This window comes from Cebus imitator, unplaced genomic scaffold (assembly GCF_001604975.1).
Source record: "Cebus imitator isolate Cc_AM_T3 unplaced genomic scaffold, Cebus_imitator-1.0 Scaffold519, whole genome shotgun sequence".
Lineage (NCBI taxonomy): Eukaryota > Metazoa > Chordata > Mammalia > Primates > Cebidae > Cebus > Cebus imitator.
The window spans coordinates 1,102,864-1,121,425 of NW_016107834.1; the positions used below are offsets into that span (position 1 = coordinate 1,102,864).

General features: G+C 56.7%; 1 protein-coding gene across 4 annotated transcripts; it reads left to right on the plus strand.

The window, feature by feature from the left end:
* Positions 1–9,460: 9,460 nt before the first annotated feature.
* Positions 9,461–11,589, plus strand: GRIFIN (galectin-related inter-fiber protein). 4 transcript variants are annotated; one of them, XM_017514198.2, is made up of 5 exons: positions 9,799–9,926; positions 10,271–10,350; positions 10,442–10,601; positions 11,017–11,138; positions 11,412–11,589. In XM_017514198.2, exons 1-5 carry the CDS (start codon positions 9,915–9,917, stop codon positions 11,425–11,427), a joined length of 390 nt encoding a protein of 129 aa, XP_017369687.2. In that variant the 5' UTR covers positions 9,799–9,914; the 3' UTR covers positions 11,428–11,589. The 4 variants fall into 4 exon arrangements, with proteins under 4 accessions (XP_037589285.1, XP_017369687.2, XP_017369686.2 ...); XM_017514196.2 differs by having other exon boundaries at positions 9,802–9,926; positions 10,972–11,138; XM_017514197.2 differs by lacking the exon at positions 11,412–11,589 and having other exon boundaries at positions 10,972–11,142.
* The last annotated feature ends 6,973 nt before the right edge of the window (positions 11,590–18,562 follow it).

The following is an 18,562-nucleotide window of genomic DNA, read 5'->3' on the forward strand; positions in this document are numbered from 1 at the left end:
CCCTAGCTACTCAGGAGGCTGAGGCAAGAGGATCACTTTGAGCCCAGGAGGTGAGGCTTCAGTGAGCCGTGATCATGCCACTGCACTCCAGCCTGGGTAACAGAGCAAGACCCTGTCTCTAAAAGAAAAAAGAAAATTTAAACAGTTATAATTACCTTTTTTTTCTTTTTTGAAATGAAGTTTCACTCTTGTTGCCCAGGCTGAAATGCAGTGGCATGATCTCGGCAAACTGCATCCTCCACCTCCTGAGTTCAAGTGGTTCTCTTGCCTCAGCTTCCCGAGTAGCTGGGATCTTACAGGTGCACACCACCATGCTCCGCTGATTATTAGAGACATGGTTTCACCATATTGGCAGGCTGGTCTTGAACTCCTGACCTCAGGTGATCCACCCACTTTGGCCTCCCAAAGCGCTGGAATTACAAGTGCGAGCCACCACACCTGGACCTGTAATTACTTTTACTAAGATATTTTATTTAACCCAATATGTCAAAATGATTATCCTTTTAACATGTAATCAATATAAAAATTATAATTATGATCTTTTTTTTTTGAGGCAGGATCTCACTCCTGTCACCTAGGCTGAAGTACAGTGGCACCACCACGGCTCACTGCAGCCTCAACTTCCCGGGCTCAAGCAATCCTCCCACCTCAGCCTCCTGAGTAGTTGGGACTACAGGCATGCATCACCAAACCTGGTTAATTTTTTGTAGAGATGAGGTTTTGTAAGTTACTCATACTAGTCTCAAATCCTGGGCTCAAGCGATCTGCCCACCCACCTTGGTCTCCAAAAGTGCTGGGATTACAGGGATGAGCCACCTTGCTGGCCCCAATATGAGACTTATTACCCAGACATTTTACATTTTTTGAACTGTTTTCAAAATCCAGTGTGTGTGTGAGTGTATGCGTATTTGAGACAAGGTCTCATTCTGTCACCCAGGCTGGAGTGCAGTGGTGCAATCATGGCTCACTGCAGTTTCCAACTCCTGGCCTCAGGCAACCCTGCCTCAGCCTCCAAAGCAGCCAGGACTACAGGTGAGTACCCCATACCTGGCTAATTTAAAAAATTTTTTTGTACAGATGGGGTCTCTCTATGTTGCCCAGGCTGGTCCTGAGCTCCTGGGCTCAGGGAATCCTCCCACCTTGGCCTCCCAAAGTGCTAGGATTACAGGCACTAGCCATCGCACATGGGTGCTGGGCCCCAGGGTGCTTTTTCAGCTCACGTCTAAATTCGGACCCTCCAGGTGCTTCATGGCTACGTGCGGTCAGCAGCTGTCGGATGGACGGTGCAGCTCTATGCTGCTGTCCTGTTGCACTTCCTTCCTAGCGCCTATCACTATTTCGAATATCTTGTTTATTGGTCGAGGTATTTAGCATCTGTCTCTCCCACAGCAATATCAGTTCTGTGAGTGCAGAGACCTATTTCACCGCTGCATCCCAGTACCCACAACCACCACCCAATAGGCACTCTCTCTGGAAATGTCTGTGGATGAGTAGTGAAACTGGATGGGCACCCCTCCCCTCACCCCAGCTCCACCCTTCCAGCTACTCAGGAGGCTGAGGCAGGAGGATCCCTTGAGGCCAGGGATTTGAGCTCAACCTCAGCAACATAGTGAGACTCTGCAAAAAAATAATAAAATAAAAAATTGGCCAGGTATAGTAGCGTGCACCTGCAGTCCCAGCTACTTGGGAGGCTGAGGTGGGAGGATCGCATGAGCCCAGGAGTCTAAGCTTGTGGGGAGCTGTGGTCTCACCACTGTACTCCAACCTGGGCAGCAGAAGGAAACCCCATCTCTGAAAGAAAAAAAATTAAGCAGGTGTAATTACTTTTAACAATATATTTTATTTAACCCAATAGGTTAAAATCCTTATCCTTTTAACATGTGATTAATATAAAAATTAATGAGATATTTTACTTTTCTTTGTACTAAAAGTTTTCAAAAGTTAGTACAAAAAAATCTAGTACTCTGTAGCCCCAGGTTACAGAGCAGCACACTGAGGTTCAGACTGGGGAAGTCTGCAGAGAGGGAGACTTGAACCCACGCCTGCTTGACCTGTGTCCCCCTGGTCCTCCCTGGCTCTGAAGCTGGTGCTGGGGGAGAGGGATCCCGGATCCTGGAGACTCCTACATCCCCATCTCAGGCCAGCTCCAAGATCCCCCAGCCCTTTCTCATCTAATTGGATTCCCAGCTCTTCCTTCCTCAAATCCGGGTCACTGCTGTGTTTGTTTATAAACCTGGTGCAGACTGTGTACCTGGAACCCAGTACCCATCTGTAGAAATCATCATGATTCCCCTCCAGGCCAGATGTCAGCTGGACTGCTTTACCCCATTCCACCCTATCCTGCTCAGCTGGCTCCCATTGACTTTTATTTATTTATTTTGAGACAGAGTCTCACTCTGTCACCCAGGCTGGAGTACAGTGGTGTGATCTCGGCTCATTGCAACCTCCACCTCACAGGTCCAAGCAATTCTCCCACCTCAACCTCCTAAGTAGCCGGGATTAGAGGCATCTGCCACCATGCCCAGCTAGATGTCTCGAACTTGTCTCAAACTTCTGATCTCAAGTGATCCACTGCCTTGGCCTCCCAAAGTGCTGGGATTACAGGTGTGAGCCACCACACTCGGCCCCCGTTGGCTTTTGAGCCTGGCCAGTAATCCCAGTGTTCAGTCAGCCTTTTCTGATTGGCCTGTCTGGGGTAGTTGAGCTTCCTCAAAGATGGCTGCCATGTTGCGTTCACTCCTCGTTGATACTGGCTCAAGGCCCAAGGGGTTTTCACAGCACAGCAAGGTCCCAGCTGCCATGTGTTCTGGACCTCACCCTCACCACTCCACTCCCTGCTCCCCTCATTCAGAATCATTAGGGAGGACTCCCCTCAGCCCAGTTCCCCACCCTAAGCAGCACCACAATTTACAAGGGCTGTGGAGTCTCTCAGACACATCCTTTTGGACTCAGCTCCCTATTGACCCCTGGAAGTTGTTTACAACAATAACTCACCAGAGAAACATGCAAAGTGGCCTCAGTCTCTCCGTCAGTAAAATGGGAATGAAAGCCTTCATCCAGCAGGGATGAGAATTGATGTGAACTTGCTTCGAGGACTCCACAGAGAGGAGCACAGCTGTGGAAGCTGAGAAAATAAGGGAGGCAAGCTAGAGGAGGCTCCTCCTGCCCTCCCAAACCCGGGCCCAGCCTCTGCAGGGTAGCACTGAAGATCACCAGCACAGCCAGTGAGCGGCTGTGTGAACCGAGGCCAGGCAGAGCGCCCCTTTGAGCCTCAGTTGCCATATCTATAAAATAGGTAGTAAAATAAAGTGGGGGTAGCCATGGTCCCCTCCCAGGGTGGTCATGAGCACTCTGGCTGAAGGTCGCGGCCTCGTGCAGGTGTTTGGTAAATGCGGGTTCTGTCCTTTCCTGGGGGAGCCTCTGTCTGGGCGTTAGCCTCTGTGTGCTGTCTCAGGTTCCAGGCTGGACAGGGAAGGAGAAGCCCCCAGCCCCTCACCCACACAGTGGCCATCTCAGCAGCCTGGACTGCTGCAAGTCTCACCCTTCATGTCCCTCCTTTGGGACAAGGCCAGACTTGCTTCTGTCCCTAGCCCAGGAGACAACCTTCATTAGAGCATTGAGCACAAGGCAACATTTATCTCACCTTGAGAAACTGAGGCTGAGAGAGGGTCAAGGACTCTCTCAACATTCCTCACCTGGCTGGACGCGGTGGCTCACACCTGTAATCCCAGCATTTTGGGAGGCCAAGGTGAGAGGATCACGGAACTCCTCAGGTCAGGAGTTCGAAACCAGCCTAGCCAACATGGTGAAACCCCGTCTCTACTAAAAATACAACAATTAGTGAGACTTGGTAGCACATGCCTGTAGTCCCAGCTGCATGGGAGGCTGAGGCAGGAGTGTTGCTTGAATCCAGGAGGCAGAGGTTGCAGGTGCCACTGCACTACAGCTTGGGTGACACAGCGAGACTCTATGTCAAAAAAATAAGTAAATAAAGGCCCCTCAACTGTTGGAGGCAGCGGGGCCTGCTTTGATGTTGGGGAATGTGGGGTTAAAGGTGTGGAGGAAGCAGGGAAGTCCCAGGGAGGTGTGCCTGGCTAAGACCCTGCAAGGGGGATTCCCACCAAGAGGGAGCCAGGTGACGTCCAAGGTCCTTGGGGCGGCCTGCTCGCCCCTCCATGCCAGGGAGAGGGGTGGTGTCAGAATGGGCAGCCCCTACTTGGCGCTGGCTCCTGCCAAACCATATCAGCCCTCAAAATGCCCCCGAGTGAGCAGATTCTTTATGTGATAAGACTCTCAAGGTTGGCACACACCAGCCACAGATAATGGCCGGGCACTGGGTGGGCAACTGGTCCAGGAACCATGCTGGACCACCGAGGGTTAATAAGGGAGCCAGGAAGGGCCAGACCCCAGCCAGGCAGCAGAGGTGGGGGTGGGGACGTCATCTCCATCCCCATCCTGGCCCTTCACTCTTCCCGATTCTTCCCACTCCAGGGCCTTTGTGCCGGATGTTCCCTTTGCCAGAAACACCCTTCCCTTCTCTCTTCTGGGTTTTGTGCTGATGTCGCCTCCTCCAGGAAGTCTTCTCTGACTGCCCATATCAAGGCCAGTACCCTCCAGCATACATGATTGTCACTCCCCATCTTTTCCCTTTCAGAGCGTTTATCATAATATTAATAGTAATTAAATAATGAAATGCTGGATTTTGCCATTTAGTGTCTGCCCCTCCCTCAGACACCGGAAGCTCTGTGAGGGCAAGGAATGTATCCATCTGTCCATCTTATTCACTATCACACAGGACTTCCTAGCAGGTGCTCAACAGAGATTTGAGGAATAACGGAATGGGCAGGGGGTTTGCTCCCCCATCAGGGCTGTGGGGCAGGCGGACCACCTCCCAGAGCTGAAGCAGGTGGATCACCTGAGGTCAGGAGTTCGAGACCAGCCTGGCCAACATGGTGAAACCCCGTCTCTACTAAAAATACAAAAATGATCAAGGCATGATAGCATATTTCTATAGTCCCAGTTGCATGGGAGGCTGAGGCAGGAGAATCGCTTGAATCCAGGAGGTGGAGCTTTCAGTGAGCCAAGATCGTGCCGCTGCACTCCAGCCTGGGCGACAGAGTGAGACTCTACCTCAAAAAACAATAATAAAATTATTTTATTATTTTATAATAATGTAATTATTATAGTGAAGCACACCTCAGGGGCTCAGCTGAAAGCAATAGCCATTAGGGCTGGGAGGAGCTGGGGCTCCCTGGCTTATTTCTAGTACCTGGGAGGCCTTCACCTGCCCTGCATCCAGGATGGCAGCGTCACGGCACTGCCCAGGCACCCACTGTGTGCCGCCCAGGAGAGCAGGAGATGGGGGAGCGGGGGGTCCCACATGGGTCAGGTGCAGAACCACTCCTCTCTTACAGCCTCTGAGGGTCCCAGGCCGCCCCTGGCACACAGTAGGGCCTCAATTAATGGCTTGATGGAAAGTGCCCTCTGTCCTGAGGGAGGCAGAGAGGGGCCCAGGAAGGTTCTACAAGATTGAACTTAGAGAGAGGAACTCAGGACAGGTGGTGGCTGGGGACAGCTGTGAGAGGATTTAGAAGGGACGGATGAGGGAGTATCGGGGAGTGAGGGACCCCGCTGTCCCTCTGCAGAGCCCAGGGGTCCTCGTCAGCCTGGGATCAGTGCTCTCCAGCCACAGCCAACCCAAGTCATTTTTTTTTTTTTTTTGAGATGGAGTCTCACCCTGTCATCCAGACTGGAGTGCAGTGGTGAAATCTCGGCTCACTGCAACCTCTGCCTCCCGGGTTCAAGCAATTCTCCTGTCTCAGCCTCCTCAGTAGTTGGGATTACCTGTGCATGCCACCAAGCCCGGCTAATTTTTTTATATTTTTAGTAGAGACGGGGATTTCACCATGTTGTTCAGGCTGGTCTCAAACTCCTGACCTCGTGATCCGCCCTCCTCGGCCTCTCAAAGTGCTGGGATTACAGGCGTGAGCCACCATGCCCAGCCAACCCCAGGCTTTAACGGGACCCATGGCCAAGTTCCCACAGGGACTCAAGAGCAAGTGTTGGGGTCAGAGCTCTGGTGCCCGCCCTGCTGTTGTCAGCTCCCCACAAGCCCTCACCCCCTGGATGGGCCTCAGTTTCCCCAACCGTATAACAAGGGCACAGTGCTTTCCAGCTGCCCTGGCCCTCTCCACACACGGCTTACCTCCCTCCTGACCCAAGGGTGTGCTTGCACTGAGGCCTGACAGGAGGAGGAGCTGGGCCTCCCTGGGGCAGGGCTGGCCCGTGGCCATCCGTCCTGGGGTCGGCTCTTGTCCTGGTCTGGCGGGAGCTGCCCTTGCCTCCTCCAGCAGGGGCTGAGAATTTCTGTGCTGACCTCACCATCTGGGCTAGCGGTTCCAGATGTGGGCCGGGAGTGGGGAGGAGGTTCCTGGGAAGGTCCCGGACGCTTCAGAGGGTACTGAGGCTGAGAAGAGGGCCAGCCTAACCTGAGTCTCCCCTTGAGCCAGGACCCCTAGAATCACCCACGGTCAGGCCAGGCTGGTGCTCAGTGCTGGCTGGAATGCGGGACAGGAGAGGAGGAGGGCGGGGGCCGAGGGGAGCACCAGATGGGGAGTCCAGAAGCTGTATTGGCATCTGGGTCTGCTGCCTCCTCACTGCGTGGCCATGGGGTGACCTCTTCTATCCAAACCTCAGTTTTCTCATCACTCAAATGGGCGCATTGACACCTGACTCCAGGAATTCCACGGAAGCTCTGCCAGGCTCCAAGAAAGATGACACCACCCTTGTTAAATGGCCCCTGGGAAGCTTGTGCCAGGCAGCTCTGGGGACACTGAGGTGTGTCAGACCTGGTGCCCAGTGTGGCCGGTCCCACCCCCACCCCCAGCACAGCCCTGCCTCCCACTCCTGGACCCTCTATTCCGCTCTTGTTCCTGCTGTTCCTGCTCCCTGGGGCACCCTTCCCCACCACCTTCTAACTCCTACTTATTCTTCAAGACCTATTTCAGGTGACTCTTTCTCCGGGAAGCCAACCCTGATAGCCCCATATCCCAACCTGGAGAGGGTGCTCTGTTTGCAGGGGACAGTCTAGCATGGTGTTTAGGAGCACAAACTCTGGGGCAGACTGCTGGGTTCAAATCCTGTCTTTGTGACTCCCTCGCTGTGTGACCTTGGGCAAGTCTCTTAACATCTCTGTGCTCTCGTAACCCTCTCTCAAGGGGAGTAACAGAACCACCCTTAACACGTGTGAACAACTCAGCCTGGTGCCTGGCACGATGTGAGCTCTCAGTGCACAGTGGTGCTTGTTATGGGATGGGCAGGATTTCTCCCCCACATCCCTGACTGCCAGCTCCATGCTGGGCACCGCCTGGTGACGGAGACTCAGGACTCAGAACTGGCCCCAGAGCCCAGGCCCCTCCTGGTGAAGTTCCACTACCAGCTGAGTGGAGGCGGGAGCCTGTGAAGGTCAACAGCCCTGGGCAAACCCACGTATGCGGGTGGGTGTGTGGGACGGGATGAGGACAGGTCTGTTTGCTCCCGGGCCCCAAACCACATCACCCGGTGGCCGGTGCCCAACCAGCAGCTCAGCACTGGCACTGCCCGCTGTGCCACCCTGACCCCTGAGGCTGGGGCAGCAGGAAGTGGACCGGGGTTGGACCCACACTCCCTGGAGTCAGGGTTGAGGATGGGCTGTGCCCGTGGAGCTCGGGGTCTCTCCCTGTCCCCTGCCCGGCTCTGACTTCTGGGCCCTCGGTTGTCCCGGTTGCTGAGATCTTCAGTGGCTCCTGGCTCTCACCCCAGGAGGGAGAGGCTCCGAAGCCACAGTAAACGGGGTGAGGTCACAAGTCTACACACAGGCCAGGTACATGTGTCTCCATGGGGACGAGGGCCAGCCTGCTTTTCCCCGGGGAGTCGGAGGGACACAACTTTCTGAGAGCTGTGGGGGCCCAGGCAATGGCACCCAGGCGTCCTATCCCGCAAGTCTGGGGTTCAAGTGCCGCCCACAGGGACACTGATGCCTGGGGCTCTAGGCAGCTTCTGAGACCCAGGCCCTCAGCTAGTACCCTTATAGACCCCAAAGTGAGCAGACGATGGCCGGGCTCCTGTGTCTGGGGCTGTGGCTGCCCGGGCCACCCTCCCCTACCAGGACACAGGCATGGACAGCAGACGTCGGCATTGCTGGACTGCTGTACCCAGTGCATGGCTGGAGAGATTGTGGCTCAGAGGCCACGAGCGCCAGGTTGCCAGCTGGTGGGAGGCCTGTTCCAGCCCCCTGACTCCATGCTCTGCACAGCTCTGGCCCTGGGCCCTGTATCCAGAGTCCAGCTCTGTGTCCTCACCCCAAAGCTGAAACCAGGGCTGCCCCTGGGGCGGGGTCAGGACAGGGAGCGGGGAGGCAGCACTGGCTCCCCTTCCTGCTGTGCTGAGGGTTTCCCTCTCTGTGCTTCTCTGGGGGAGGCCGGTAGACGGGACCTGCAGCCTGCTGGGCCCCAGGACGCGGATGTGGCTGGGGCAGGCAGGCAGGCTGGTCCTCCCGCTGCCCAGGGCCGCCCCCTGCAGGGCCGCAGCCAGGCCTGCCATGAGCCAGGGAGGAGAGGCAACTCCACAGCCTCCGGGTTGCACTGTGCTGCACCACCCAGGGGGCCGGCAGACAGCCACAGCCACCTCCCAGCCCCTCCCGGCCTCAGCAGCCCCCTGCTCCTGCCAGGATGTCCAGGCACAGGCCCAGGGGCAGCACCCGTGGAGAGGCCGACAGGACCCAGGTCAGCCCTGCCAGGGCCTGGAGAGAATCGCTGGAGGGGACTCCTGCGGATAAGGGACAGGAGGGCCCACTCGAACACAGGGACCGAGTGGGAGGAGACGTGAGGATGAAGAATCCCGGCAGGAGCAGCCCTGGGGCCAGGCCTCTCCAGACACACAGGCAGGAAAACTGCAACCCTCCCGTCACCCAGAGACACACTCTGGAACTCACACCCCACGCCTCACACACTCATGGGCTCACGCAATCGTGCGACATTCGGCCAGGATACACTCACCCACGAGGTCACTGCACATGCACTGCACACGGCTGCACACACACCCGCTCCAGCAGCCCTGGGGCTCCGTGCCCCGTCCTCCGGATCCACTCCAGGTCCACTCCGGCTCCACTCTGGCTCCACTCCGGGTCCACTCTGGGTCCACTCCGGGCTGACTCCCCTCCTTGGGGGCCCCAAAGCTGACCAACAGCCTGAGCCTCTCTGTCCACCCTCCCCTCCTCCCTGAGGGCCCAGATGGTCCCTCCCATGCTTAGCCTGAGGTGGGGAGGCATCCCGGGTGTGGGAAAAGCCGTCCCCTCGCCTGCCAGAGCCTGGAATGCGCTGACCAGCGCGTCGTAATCCCCACTGTATGCCCCACGGGGTTGCTGAGCCCATGGGGGCGGGCAGCAGGGCTGGGTGTGGGAAGCCAGGGTGGGCTGGGGGACAGGCCCTGCAGCACCAGGCCATCAGATGGGACCCCAGAAGCCAGGGCAGGGGTCAGCAGCCAAGCCTCCCATCCCAAACCTGCCCTTAGCTGATGGGAGGGTTCAAGTCCCTGGAGGGACGCCTGATCAGGGAGGAAGAGCCAGGCAGGGGTCCCTGCCCAGAACGTGTCGTTCCTGTGGAAAAGGAGTAGCTGCTTTCCCTGATCCTGAAGGAGTAAAGTGGGTGAGAGTCCCCAGCAGGAAAGGGCCTGGGGGGCAGTGCCAGGTGGCCCTATCTCTGGTGCCTGCATGGAGAACCAGCTGGAAGGGAGGGGCCCCAGGGGGAGGGAGATACGGGTTGGGAAGGGCACAGAGACCTTGTCAAGCCACCTGGGGGTGGGGCCTCTGTGCTCCCAGCCCCCGCGCCATCTATATCCCGGGACTCCCAGTGCCTTCCCGCAGTGGCTGCGAGCAGATGGCGGTGCAGGTGGGTGAGACCCTGGACTTGGGGAAGGAGAACGGGGCAGGACTGGGGACTCCCTGAGCTACCCATTCTCTCTGCACAGAGCTGGGGGTGCTGGCTCTGGCCTCTCATCAGACCTCAGGGCTGAGAGGGCGTGGGGGTAAATGTCCCCCCAGAGCTGGCCTGCTGGACAGGCATGTCTCTCCCACCCTGTCACAAAGACACCAGAGGAACAGAGTGTTAGTCCGTGCCTGGCACTGGGTTGGGGGCAGGCTGGGTGGGCAGGGACCCTCCTGAACAGGTGGGGTGGAGTGGGAGAGGGGAGGCTGCAGCCCCGTGAGGCTGGCACCCCTGTCTCTTGCACTCAGTTTGAAGCCTTCTGTGCGGGGGGCCTGGCCCCCGGCTGGAGCCTGCTGGTCCAGGGACAGGCTGACTCTGGAGAGGACAGGTCAGCAGCACCGCCCTCCCTTCCCTGGGCCTTGGGCTGGGCGGCTGGCCCAGCTGTTTGCGGCTCTTGACCCGAACAATGTCCGCCCCAGGTTCGAGATTAACTTCTTGTCGGAGACGGGGGACATTGCCTTCCACGTCAAGCCCCGGTTCTCCAGCGCCACCGTGGTGGGCAACGCCTTCCAGGGCGGCCACTGGGGCCCAGAGGAGGTGTCTAACATCTTCCCACTGGCCGTGGGGGAGCCCTTTGAGGTGACAGGGGCCTGGGTGGGGCCTGGGTGGGGCCTGGGCCGGGCAGGGGCCACCGGTGGGGGAACAGGGGCTGGTGGGCAGGGGGTTCACAGTGGATGCTAGCAGGTCAGCAGGCCAGGGCAGGGAGTGGGTGGGCCTCCCTGGCCTCAGCTTCCCCACCTGTGCAGTGGGTGCCCACTAGCTTGGCTACCAGCCACCCATCTTGGGAGAAAGGAGGGAGCTTCGGGCTGGGGGCACTAAGCCAGGGGACCCCCGGGGCCTGCCAGCCTGTGCTTCCTGGAGACGGCCTGCAGGCACATCCCCATTAGAAGCAGGACCAGACCCTGGGCCCTGGGGCCGGCACTGAGGTCACTGGCCCCGGCCTGCCCAGATGGAGGTCAGCTCGGACGCGGAGCACTTCCACGTCTATGCGCAGGAGCACAAGGTACTGCAGTTCCCGCACCGTCAGAGGCCACTGGGCATCATCACCAGGGTGCGGGTGCTGAGTGACCACCACCTGGCCCAGGTGGAGCTGGCCAAGAGGGGCCTGAGCTGGGGGTAAGGTCCCTGACCCCAACCCAGGGGCCCTGCCCATTCCCACCCCACACTGCCCACCCCAGCAGGGACTTTTCTTCTTACCCTGATGTGTGGACCGTCCTCCGCCTGGGGAGGGGGCTGTCTGCCTGGCACCCCACCCTGCTCCTCTCCCTGCCAGCCCTGCACATCAAGCCACGAGAGCAGGGCCACGGGAGCAGGACCATGGTCCACCTCCCGCCCTGGTCTGTGCATGGGCAGGGTGGGAGCTAAGGGGCGTGCCTTGGATGTTTGCAGGGACCGGGGCTATTGAGCGGCACCTGCAGCCCCAGGAGCAAGCCTCGGCTCATCCCATGTCCAGGACAGCTGGAGCCCCACCCTGGGGCAGCTGGGGGAGGAGATTTGTGGTCCTGTGTGCTTTCTGCCCCCCCCACCCCACTCCACTTTCAATAAACTCTGAGCAGGCTGCAGGCACTCGGCTGCTGCGGGGTGGGCGAGGGAGGCTGAGGTGGGGCCGGTGCTATGTAGCTGTGGAAACTGGGGGCTGGGAGACGGTGAGACTGACACTGCAAAGAAGACCCAACCCTCTCACTTTGTCCCCAGGTCGCTGAAGCTCTCGGGGATGGGATGGACCAGGGAGGGGTGTCGGACGGCATCCCATTTGGGGAGGGTGCCTGGCTACAGGCCAGAAGGTCCCATTGGGGCCCAGGGGACAGAAAGGCAGGGGCAGGCATGGCCTGGGCTGGTCCCCACCCAGGGCCGCTGGGCTCAGGCTCTTGCCACAGCTCAGCCCTAGTGGGGAGGGTCAGCCCTGGGGGACTCATGTCCTGCCCGGTCTAAGCCATCTCCTCGGAGGCCCTGAGGCTTCCTTCTCCCCCTACTTCCTTCGGGGCGTTTCCTGTTTCTCCCATCCCACCTGGAGGGAGACATGCACCAGTCTCAGCAGCCTCCTGTGTGTGTGTGGTGAGAGCAAGGCTGGCGTGTGGTGGGGGGAGGAAGCCCCTGGAGGCCTCATACGGGAACAAGGGCACTGTGGGGAGAGTCCCCCAGGCCTGCTCCTCCTGGCTGCGTGACTGTCCACAAATCCCCCCCCACCAGCCTCAGTTTCCACATCTATACAATGGGAGTTGTGGCTCTGCCTCTGGTCTTCGAAGGGCTCAGCCTCCCTATGACAGAGCCCAAGGGCCCCAGGGTGGGAGGGTGACTTCAGGGGCTCACACAATGAGATTTTCTGGGAGTTTTCATAATTGGGTGTTAATTCTACTACAATTACCAACATGGGGTATCTGTTCTATAGGTCAGATCTATTCATCTCTATCTCTACCTATCTATCATCAATATCTATTGTCGATCACATATATATCATCTATATCCATCATCATCATCAATCATCTGTCTATCATCTATCTATTCATCTATCTACCCACCTACCAATCTGTCTATAATTTATCAACATTAAACTGGAGACGTCACAATTTAGATGAAACTTCACAGGTATTTAACCTTAACAAGTCAGTTACTTAAAGGAAAGAGTTAGGCCAGGCACAGTGGCTCATGCCTGTAATCCCAGCACTTTGGAGGCCACAGCCAGAGGATCCCTTGAGACCCCAGGAGTTTGGGACCAGCTTGGGCAACATGTCGAGCCCCCATCTCTACAAAAAAATACAAAAATTAGCCAGATAGGATGGCTCACACCTGTGGTCCTAGTTACTCAGGAGGCAGAGGCAGGAGGACTGCTTGAGCCAAGGAGGTTTGAGCCATGATCACGCCACTGCTCTCCAGCCTGAACAGAGCAAGGCTCCTGTCTCGAATGAATGAATGAATGAATGAATGAATGAATGAATGAATGAACGTATTAGCTCTGCAGTTGCACAGACAGGAGATCAGAGGGGGAGCCGGACTTGAGAATGGCTGCCTTGGTTACAGCCTCAGCTTTACCACTCTCTGTGAGTGACTCTGGGCAAGGCCCTGAGCTCTGGGGACTTCTGTGATCTGGGACAATAAGTGCCTTCAGCATAGGATGTCTTTCTGCCTCAGTGAGTTAATTCAGATGACACCGTGCCTAGACAATGGCTAGCACTTGTTTTTTTGAGACGAATTCTCAATCTGTCACTCAGACTGGAGTGCAGTGGTGCAATCTCAGCTCACTGCAGCCTTCGCCTCCCAGGTTCAAGCGATTCTCCTGCCTCAGCTTCCCAAGTAGCTGGGATGATAGGCGAGACCCACCACGCTCAGCTAATTTTGTATTTTTAGTAGATGTGGGGTTTTGCCATGTTGGCCAGGCTGGTCTTGAACTCCTGACCTCAGGTGATCCACCCGCCTCAGCCTCCCAAAGTGCTGGGATTCCAGGCATGAGCCACCATCCCTCGCTAATTTATTTATTTTTTCAGATAGAGTCTTGCTCTGTTACCCAGGCTGGAATGTAGTGGCACAATCTTGACTCACTGCAACCACCACCTCCCAGGTTCAAGCAATTCTCATGCCTCAGCCACCTGAGTAGCTGGGATTATAGGTGTGCGCCACCACACCCGGCTAATTTTTAAGTTTGTTATGGAGACGGTTTCACCATGTTGGCCAGGCTGGTCTCAAACTCCTGACTTCAGGTGATCCGCCCGCCTCAGTCTCCCAAAGTGCTGGGATCACAGGCGTGAGCTACTTGCTTCTGGCCTGGCACTTGCTTTAATGCTACTGTATAATTCCCAAAGATCTTGACTGCGAAGGTTTTATAAATGGGGAAACTGAGGCTGAGGTGGAGATAGGAAGTCAGCAGGAGGCTGGGACCCAGAGAGGAGGGTCCAGTGACCCACACTGCCCTCCAGCACTGGGGAGGCATCTAAGGGCGGACCACGTCGCCCCCACCCCCAGGTGACACAATGGCGGCCCAGTCTCCTGCTGTGCGGCTTCCTTCCTGTCTCCGCTTACTTCCCCGCCTGCATCCACGGCCCAGCTGGCAGGAGCCCCTTCCTGCCGCCTCTTCGCCTCTTCAGGAGGCCTGGCCTTTGTGTCCACCGGGAGGGGCTAGGGGCAGCGGTCAGACAAGCCCTAGACATGGGCGGGACTGGGGCGTGGGGAAGTGGGGACCTACACAGCAGGGCCTGGGTCTGTCGTCAGGCCTGGCTACTCCTGCTCCTGGGGGCTATGGGCCCGGCAGGGAAGGTGTCTGGCTTGGCCTGCTAGGCCCTGGCCTTGAGACCTGAGCTGCCCACTCACCCTCTCTGGGCCTCAGTTTCCCTGCAGGTAAAAGGCTCCCTCCCTGCAAGCTCTGCCTCCCCAATAGCCATGCAAGGTGAGAGTGTGAAAACGTGAGATGGCAGGCCCTTTGCTTATTGTGGGGTGGCTGAGGCTGGGGATGACGTGGGCCAGGCCTGCCCCTTCTCCCCCAAACTCGGCAAGGTGTGGAGTGCAAGGTTCATTTTACAGATGCACAAACAGGCTTGGGGAGGTGGTGACTCACTCTGGGTTGCTCAGCAAGTGTAAGCTGGAGCTGGCCCTTCTCTTCACTCCTGTATGCAAACCAGACCACAGGGGCTCCAGACCCTGAAGCAATGTTGATATTCAGTCTCCCCATCCATAAAATGGGGTGCAAGGAACTATGGTCTCCAGGCGTCCTGCTGCAGGAGCTGTCTGCCCTTCCTATCACACCTTCCATGGCTCCCACTGCCCTCAGCACAAAGCATAGTTTCCAGTCTGATCTGGCCTCAGCCCAGTGCTGCAGCCCCAATGGCCCACTCATTCCCTGACCTGCCACTTCAGCTCAGAAGACACCTCCTCTGGGAAGCCTTCCTGGCCTCCTCCTGGGCTCTTGCAGCCCTGGCTTTCATTGAGGCCCTGCCTTCCCATCACACGAGATGCTCATCACCCTGCTGACCAGAAGCAAATTTCAGAGTTGACTTAAATCTGCTCCTCCCCTGTGTCATGGCAGAGGCCCCTTAGAAGGCGCCCACACACTCCTTGATGCCTCCAGAGAGCCAAAGTCATCAGCAGGGTGTTATCTCCAGCTAAAGCGGCTGCCGGAGGTCAAGTGGGGCAGCCGGCCCCCAGCATGCTGAGCTGCATCTCTGGGAGAACTTGTCTCCCCCTCAGTTCTATCTCTGGAGTTGAGGTGGGGTTCAGGCAGATGCCCTGAGCTGGGCCTGTCTGGGGAAACAGCTGCTGGGGAAGGAGGCTGCAGGCCTTGGCAGTTCACATCCACAGGCCTCCCAACACCACCTGCTGGCTAAAGGCTCCAGGCTCTCTGGGGGGTCAGGGAGCGGCTCAAATGCCCACAGGGTCAGGAGGGTAAATATGCCTAAGTGAGGCAGGAGGGCACAGGGCAATAGGGGTTGGTGGGGTCTGTGGCTAACAGGAACACACGCCCCCACCCCATTCTGCCCATCTCCTTCCAACCATGCACAGAGACATGTGGACTCAGAGTGGGCAGATCTTGGAATTTAAAACACCTGAGGTTCAAGTGCTGTCTACTAGCTCTGTTTTAAAACACCGGCCACTATGGTAAGACTTACAGAAGGTATCAGCTGCAGGCAAAGCTGCCCCCAGGTGCATCAGGCCTGAAACCTCTGCTTGCTTGCTTTCCCCTTCCCTCCCCTCCCCTCCCTTCCGTTTTTGCCTTCCTTCTTTCTCTCTCTCTTTTCTCTTTCTTTTCTTCCTTCTTTCTTTCTCTCTCTTTTCTTTTTTCTTTCTTTATTTTTGAGACAGAGTCTCGCTCTGTTGCCTAGGCTGGAGTGCAGTGGGTGCAATCTCAGCTCACTGCAACTTCCACCTTCCGAGTTCAAGTGATTCTCCTGCCTCAGCCTCCCAAGTAGCCAGGATTACAGGCTCACACCACCATGCCCGGCTAATTTTTGTATTTTTATTAGAGATGGGGTTTCACTGTGTTGAGCAGGCTACTGTCAAATTCCTGACCTCAGGTGATCCACCCCCCTCAGCCTCCCAAAGTGCTGGGATTACAGGCGCCCACCACCACCACGCCCAGCTAATTTTTGTTTTTAGTAGAGACGGGATTTCAGCATGTTGCCCAGGCTGGTCTCAAGCTCCTGGGCTCAAGCATCTACCTTCCTCGACCTCCCAAAGTGCTGGGATTACAGGCGCCCACCACCACCACGCCCAGCTAATTTTTGTTTTTAGTAGAGACGGGATTTCAGCATGTTGCCCAGGCTGGTCTCAAGCTCCTGGGCTCAAGCATCTACCTTCCTCGACCTCCCAAAGTGCTGGGATTACAGGCGTGAGCCGCCGCACCCGGCCAAAACCTCTGCCTTAAAACCAACTTCTCCCCTATTCTGGCCTCTGCTCTGTTCCTCCCTTTCCACCAGGACAGAGGTTAGTGGTCGCCCCAGGGTGGGGGGATGCCCTCCTGACCCCTCCCCACGCGCCAGCCCCTTTCTGAGCCTTCTCAGGGCCCCATGAGGAACAGACCGGCCAGCAGAGGGCGCTCCCGACGTGGCCTCAACCCAACACCAGGCTGCAAAGCCCCATTCCCAGCACAGGGCAGATGGACCCGCATTCCTGGACCCACAGTTTTGGTTTCCACAAGAGGACAGCCTGGGTGGGCCTAAGGCCAGGGGCTGAGAGGAGGAGAACCAGGGAGGGGAGCCGGCCCAGCCTGTCTTTTTTGCTGCAGAGCCCAGATCCTGGCTCTGAGCTGAACGGTGGGAGAGTAAACCTTGAGTGGACCTGAGTGAGTCTCAGCCTCAGTTTCCGCTTCTGAGAGATGGGTGGCTGTGAGGAGGGGCATGTACAGGACCAGGCAAATGCAGTAAGATACGGTCCACATGTGTCCACCTGCCTCCATGCCCACCGAGGGAGTGAGTGGTCTGCCAGCCCCAGGATGCCTCAGCCTGGCCTGGTGCAGCTGGCAGCGCTCCCCATTCCCCCCTCCCCCGCAGCCACAACTCCTGTGCCTGGTTCACCTGATTCCTGCAGGTTCAGTGACCGCTGTCCTGCCTCCCTCTGTGGCCAATGTCAGTGCAGGGGCGATGGGGATTTTCCTGCAGCTCAGCCAGCCTGAGCTCCTGGGAGACCACCATGGGCTCAGCACCACGCAGGCAGGGCTGGGGACCTGCCAGGGCCATTTGTGTAGGGGAAGACCATGCCTGTAATCCGAATATTTTGGGAGGCCAAGGTGTGAGGATCGCTTGAGCCCAGGAGTTAAAAACGAGCCTGGGCAACATAGCAAGACCCCATCTCTACCAAATATTTAATAATTAGCTGAGTGTGATGGTGTGTGCCTGTAGTTCCAGCTACTTTGGAGGCTGAGCTGGGAAGATCACTTGAGCCCAGGAGGTGAAGGCTGCGGTGAGCCGTGATTGCGCCACTGCGCTCCAGCCTGGGTGATAGCGTGAGACTGTCTCAAAACAAAACAAAACAAAACAAAAAAGAAGGTGGGCTTGGGCTTGGGAGGTAAACTCCATCACCTTCTTGGACCCCCAGGACAGGTCCTACCGGGGAAGGAAGTGACTCCTGAACCTCAGTGGGATGGGTGCTGCCTGGCACCAGGTGCCCTGTGGGTGACTGTGGGCAGAGGTCCCACACAGGGAATTCCCTACAGAGTGGAGGTCCCACAGGGCTGCTCACCATGGCAGGGGAGTGGCAGCCAAGATAACTTATACGCCCATCCACAGGGGATCTGGTAAACACAGGATCCTCTGCAGACGTGGAAACAAGGCTACCATGGGGAAAAAGCAAGAGCAGGCTGGGTGCGGCGGTGCACGCCTGTAATCCCAGCACTTTGGGGGGCCGTTGTTTGAGGTCAGGAGTTCGACACCAGCCTGGCCAACCTGGTGAAACCCCTTCTCTACTAAAAATACAAAAATTAGCTGGGCATGGTGGCATGTGCCTGTAGTTCCAGCTACTTGGGAAACTGAGGCAGGAGGACTGAGGCAGCAGTGAGCTGTGATTGCCCTGCTGCACTCCAGCCTGCGTGACAGAGAAAGACCTGTCTCAAAAGAAAAGAAAAGGTGATATATTTTTCAGCCAGCACCCACATGCCCACCCCCTGGATCAACGTGAAGGTTTATCTGGTTGCTCCACACCTTACCTACCCATCTTGGGTTTCAATGCCTGCCTTTTCTTTTTCTTTCTTTCTTTCTTTCTTTTTCTTTCTTTCTTTCTCTCTCTCTTTCTTTCTTTTTCTTTCTTCTTTCTTTTTCTTTTTTTCTTTCTTTCTTTCTCTTTCTTTCCTTCCTTCTTTCCTTCTTTCTCTTTCTTTCTCCCTCTTTCTCTTTCTTTCCTTCTTTCCCCCTTGATCTCTTTCTTTCTTTCTCTCTTTCTTTCTTTTTCTTCTTTCTTTCCAGAGTTTTGCTCTTGTCACCCAGGCTGGAGTGCAGTGGTGCGATCTCAGCTCACTGCACCTTCGCCTCCTGGGTTCAAGCAATCCTCCCTCCTTAGCCTCCCAAGTAGCTGGAATTACAGGCACCCACCACCATGCCCAGCTTTTTTTTTTTTTTTTTTTT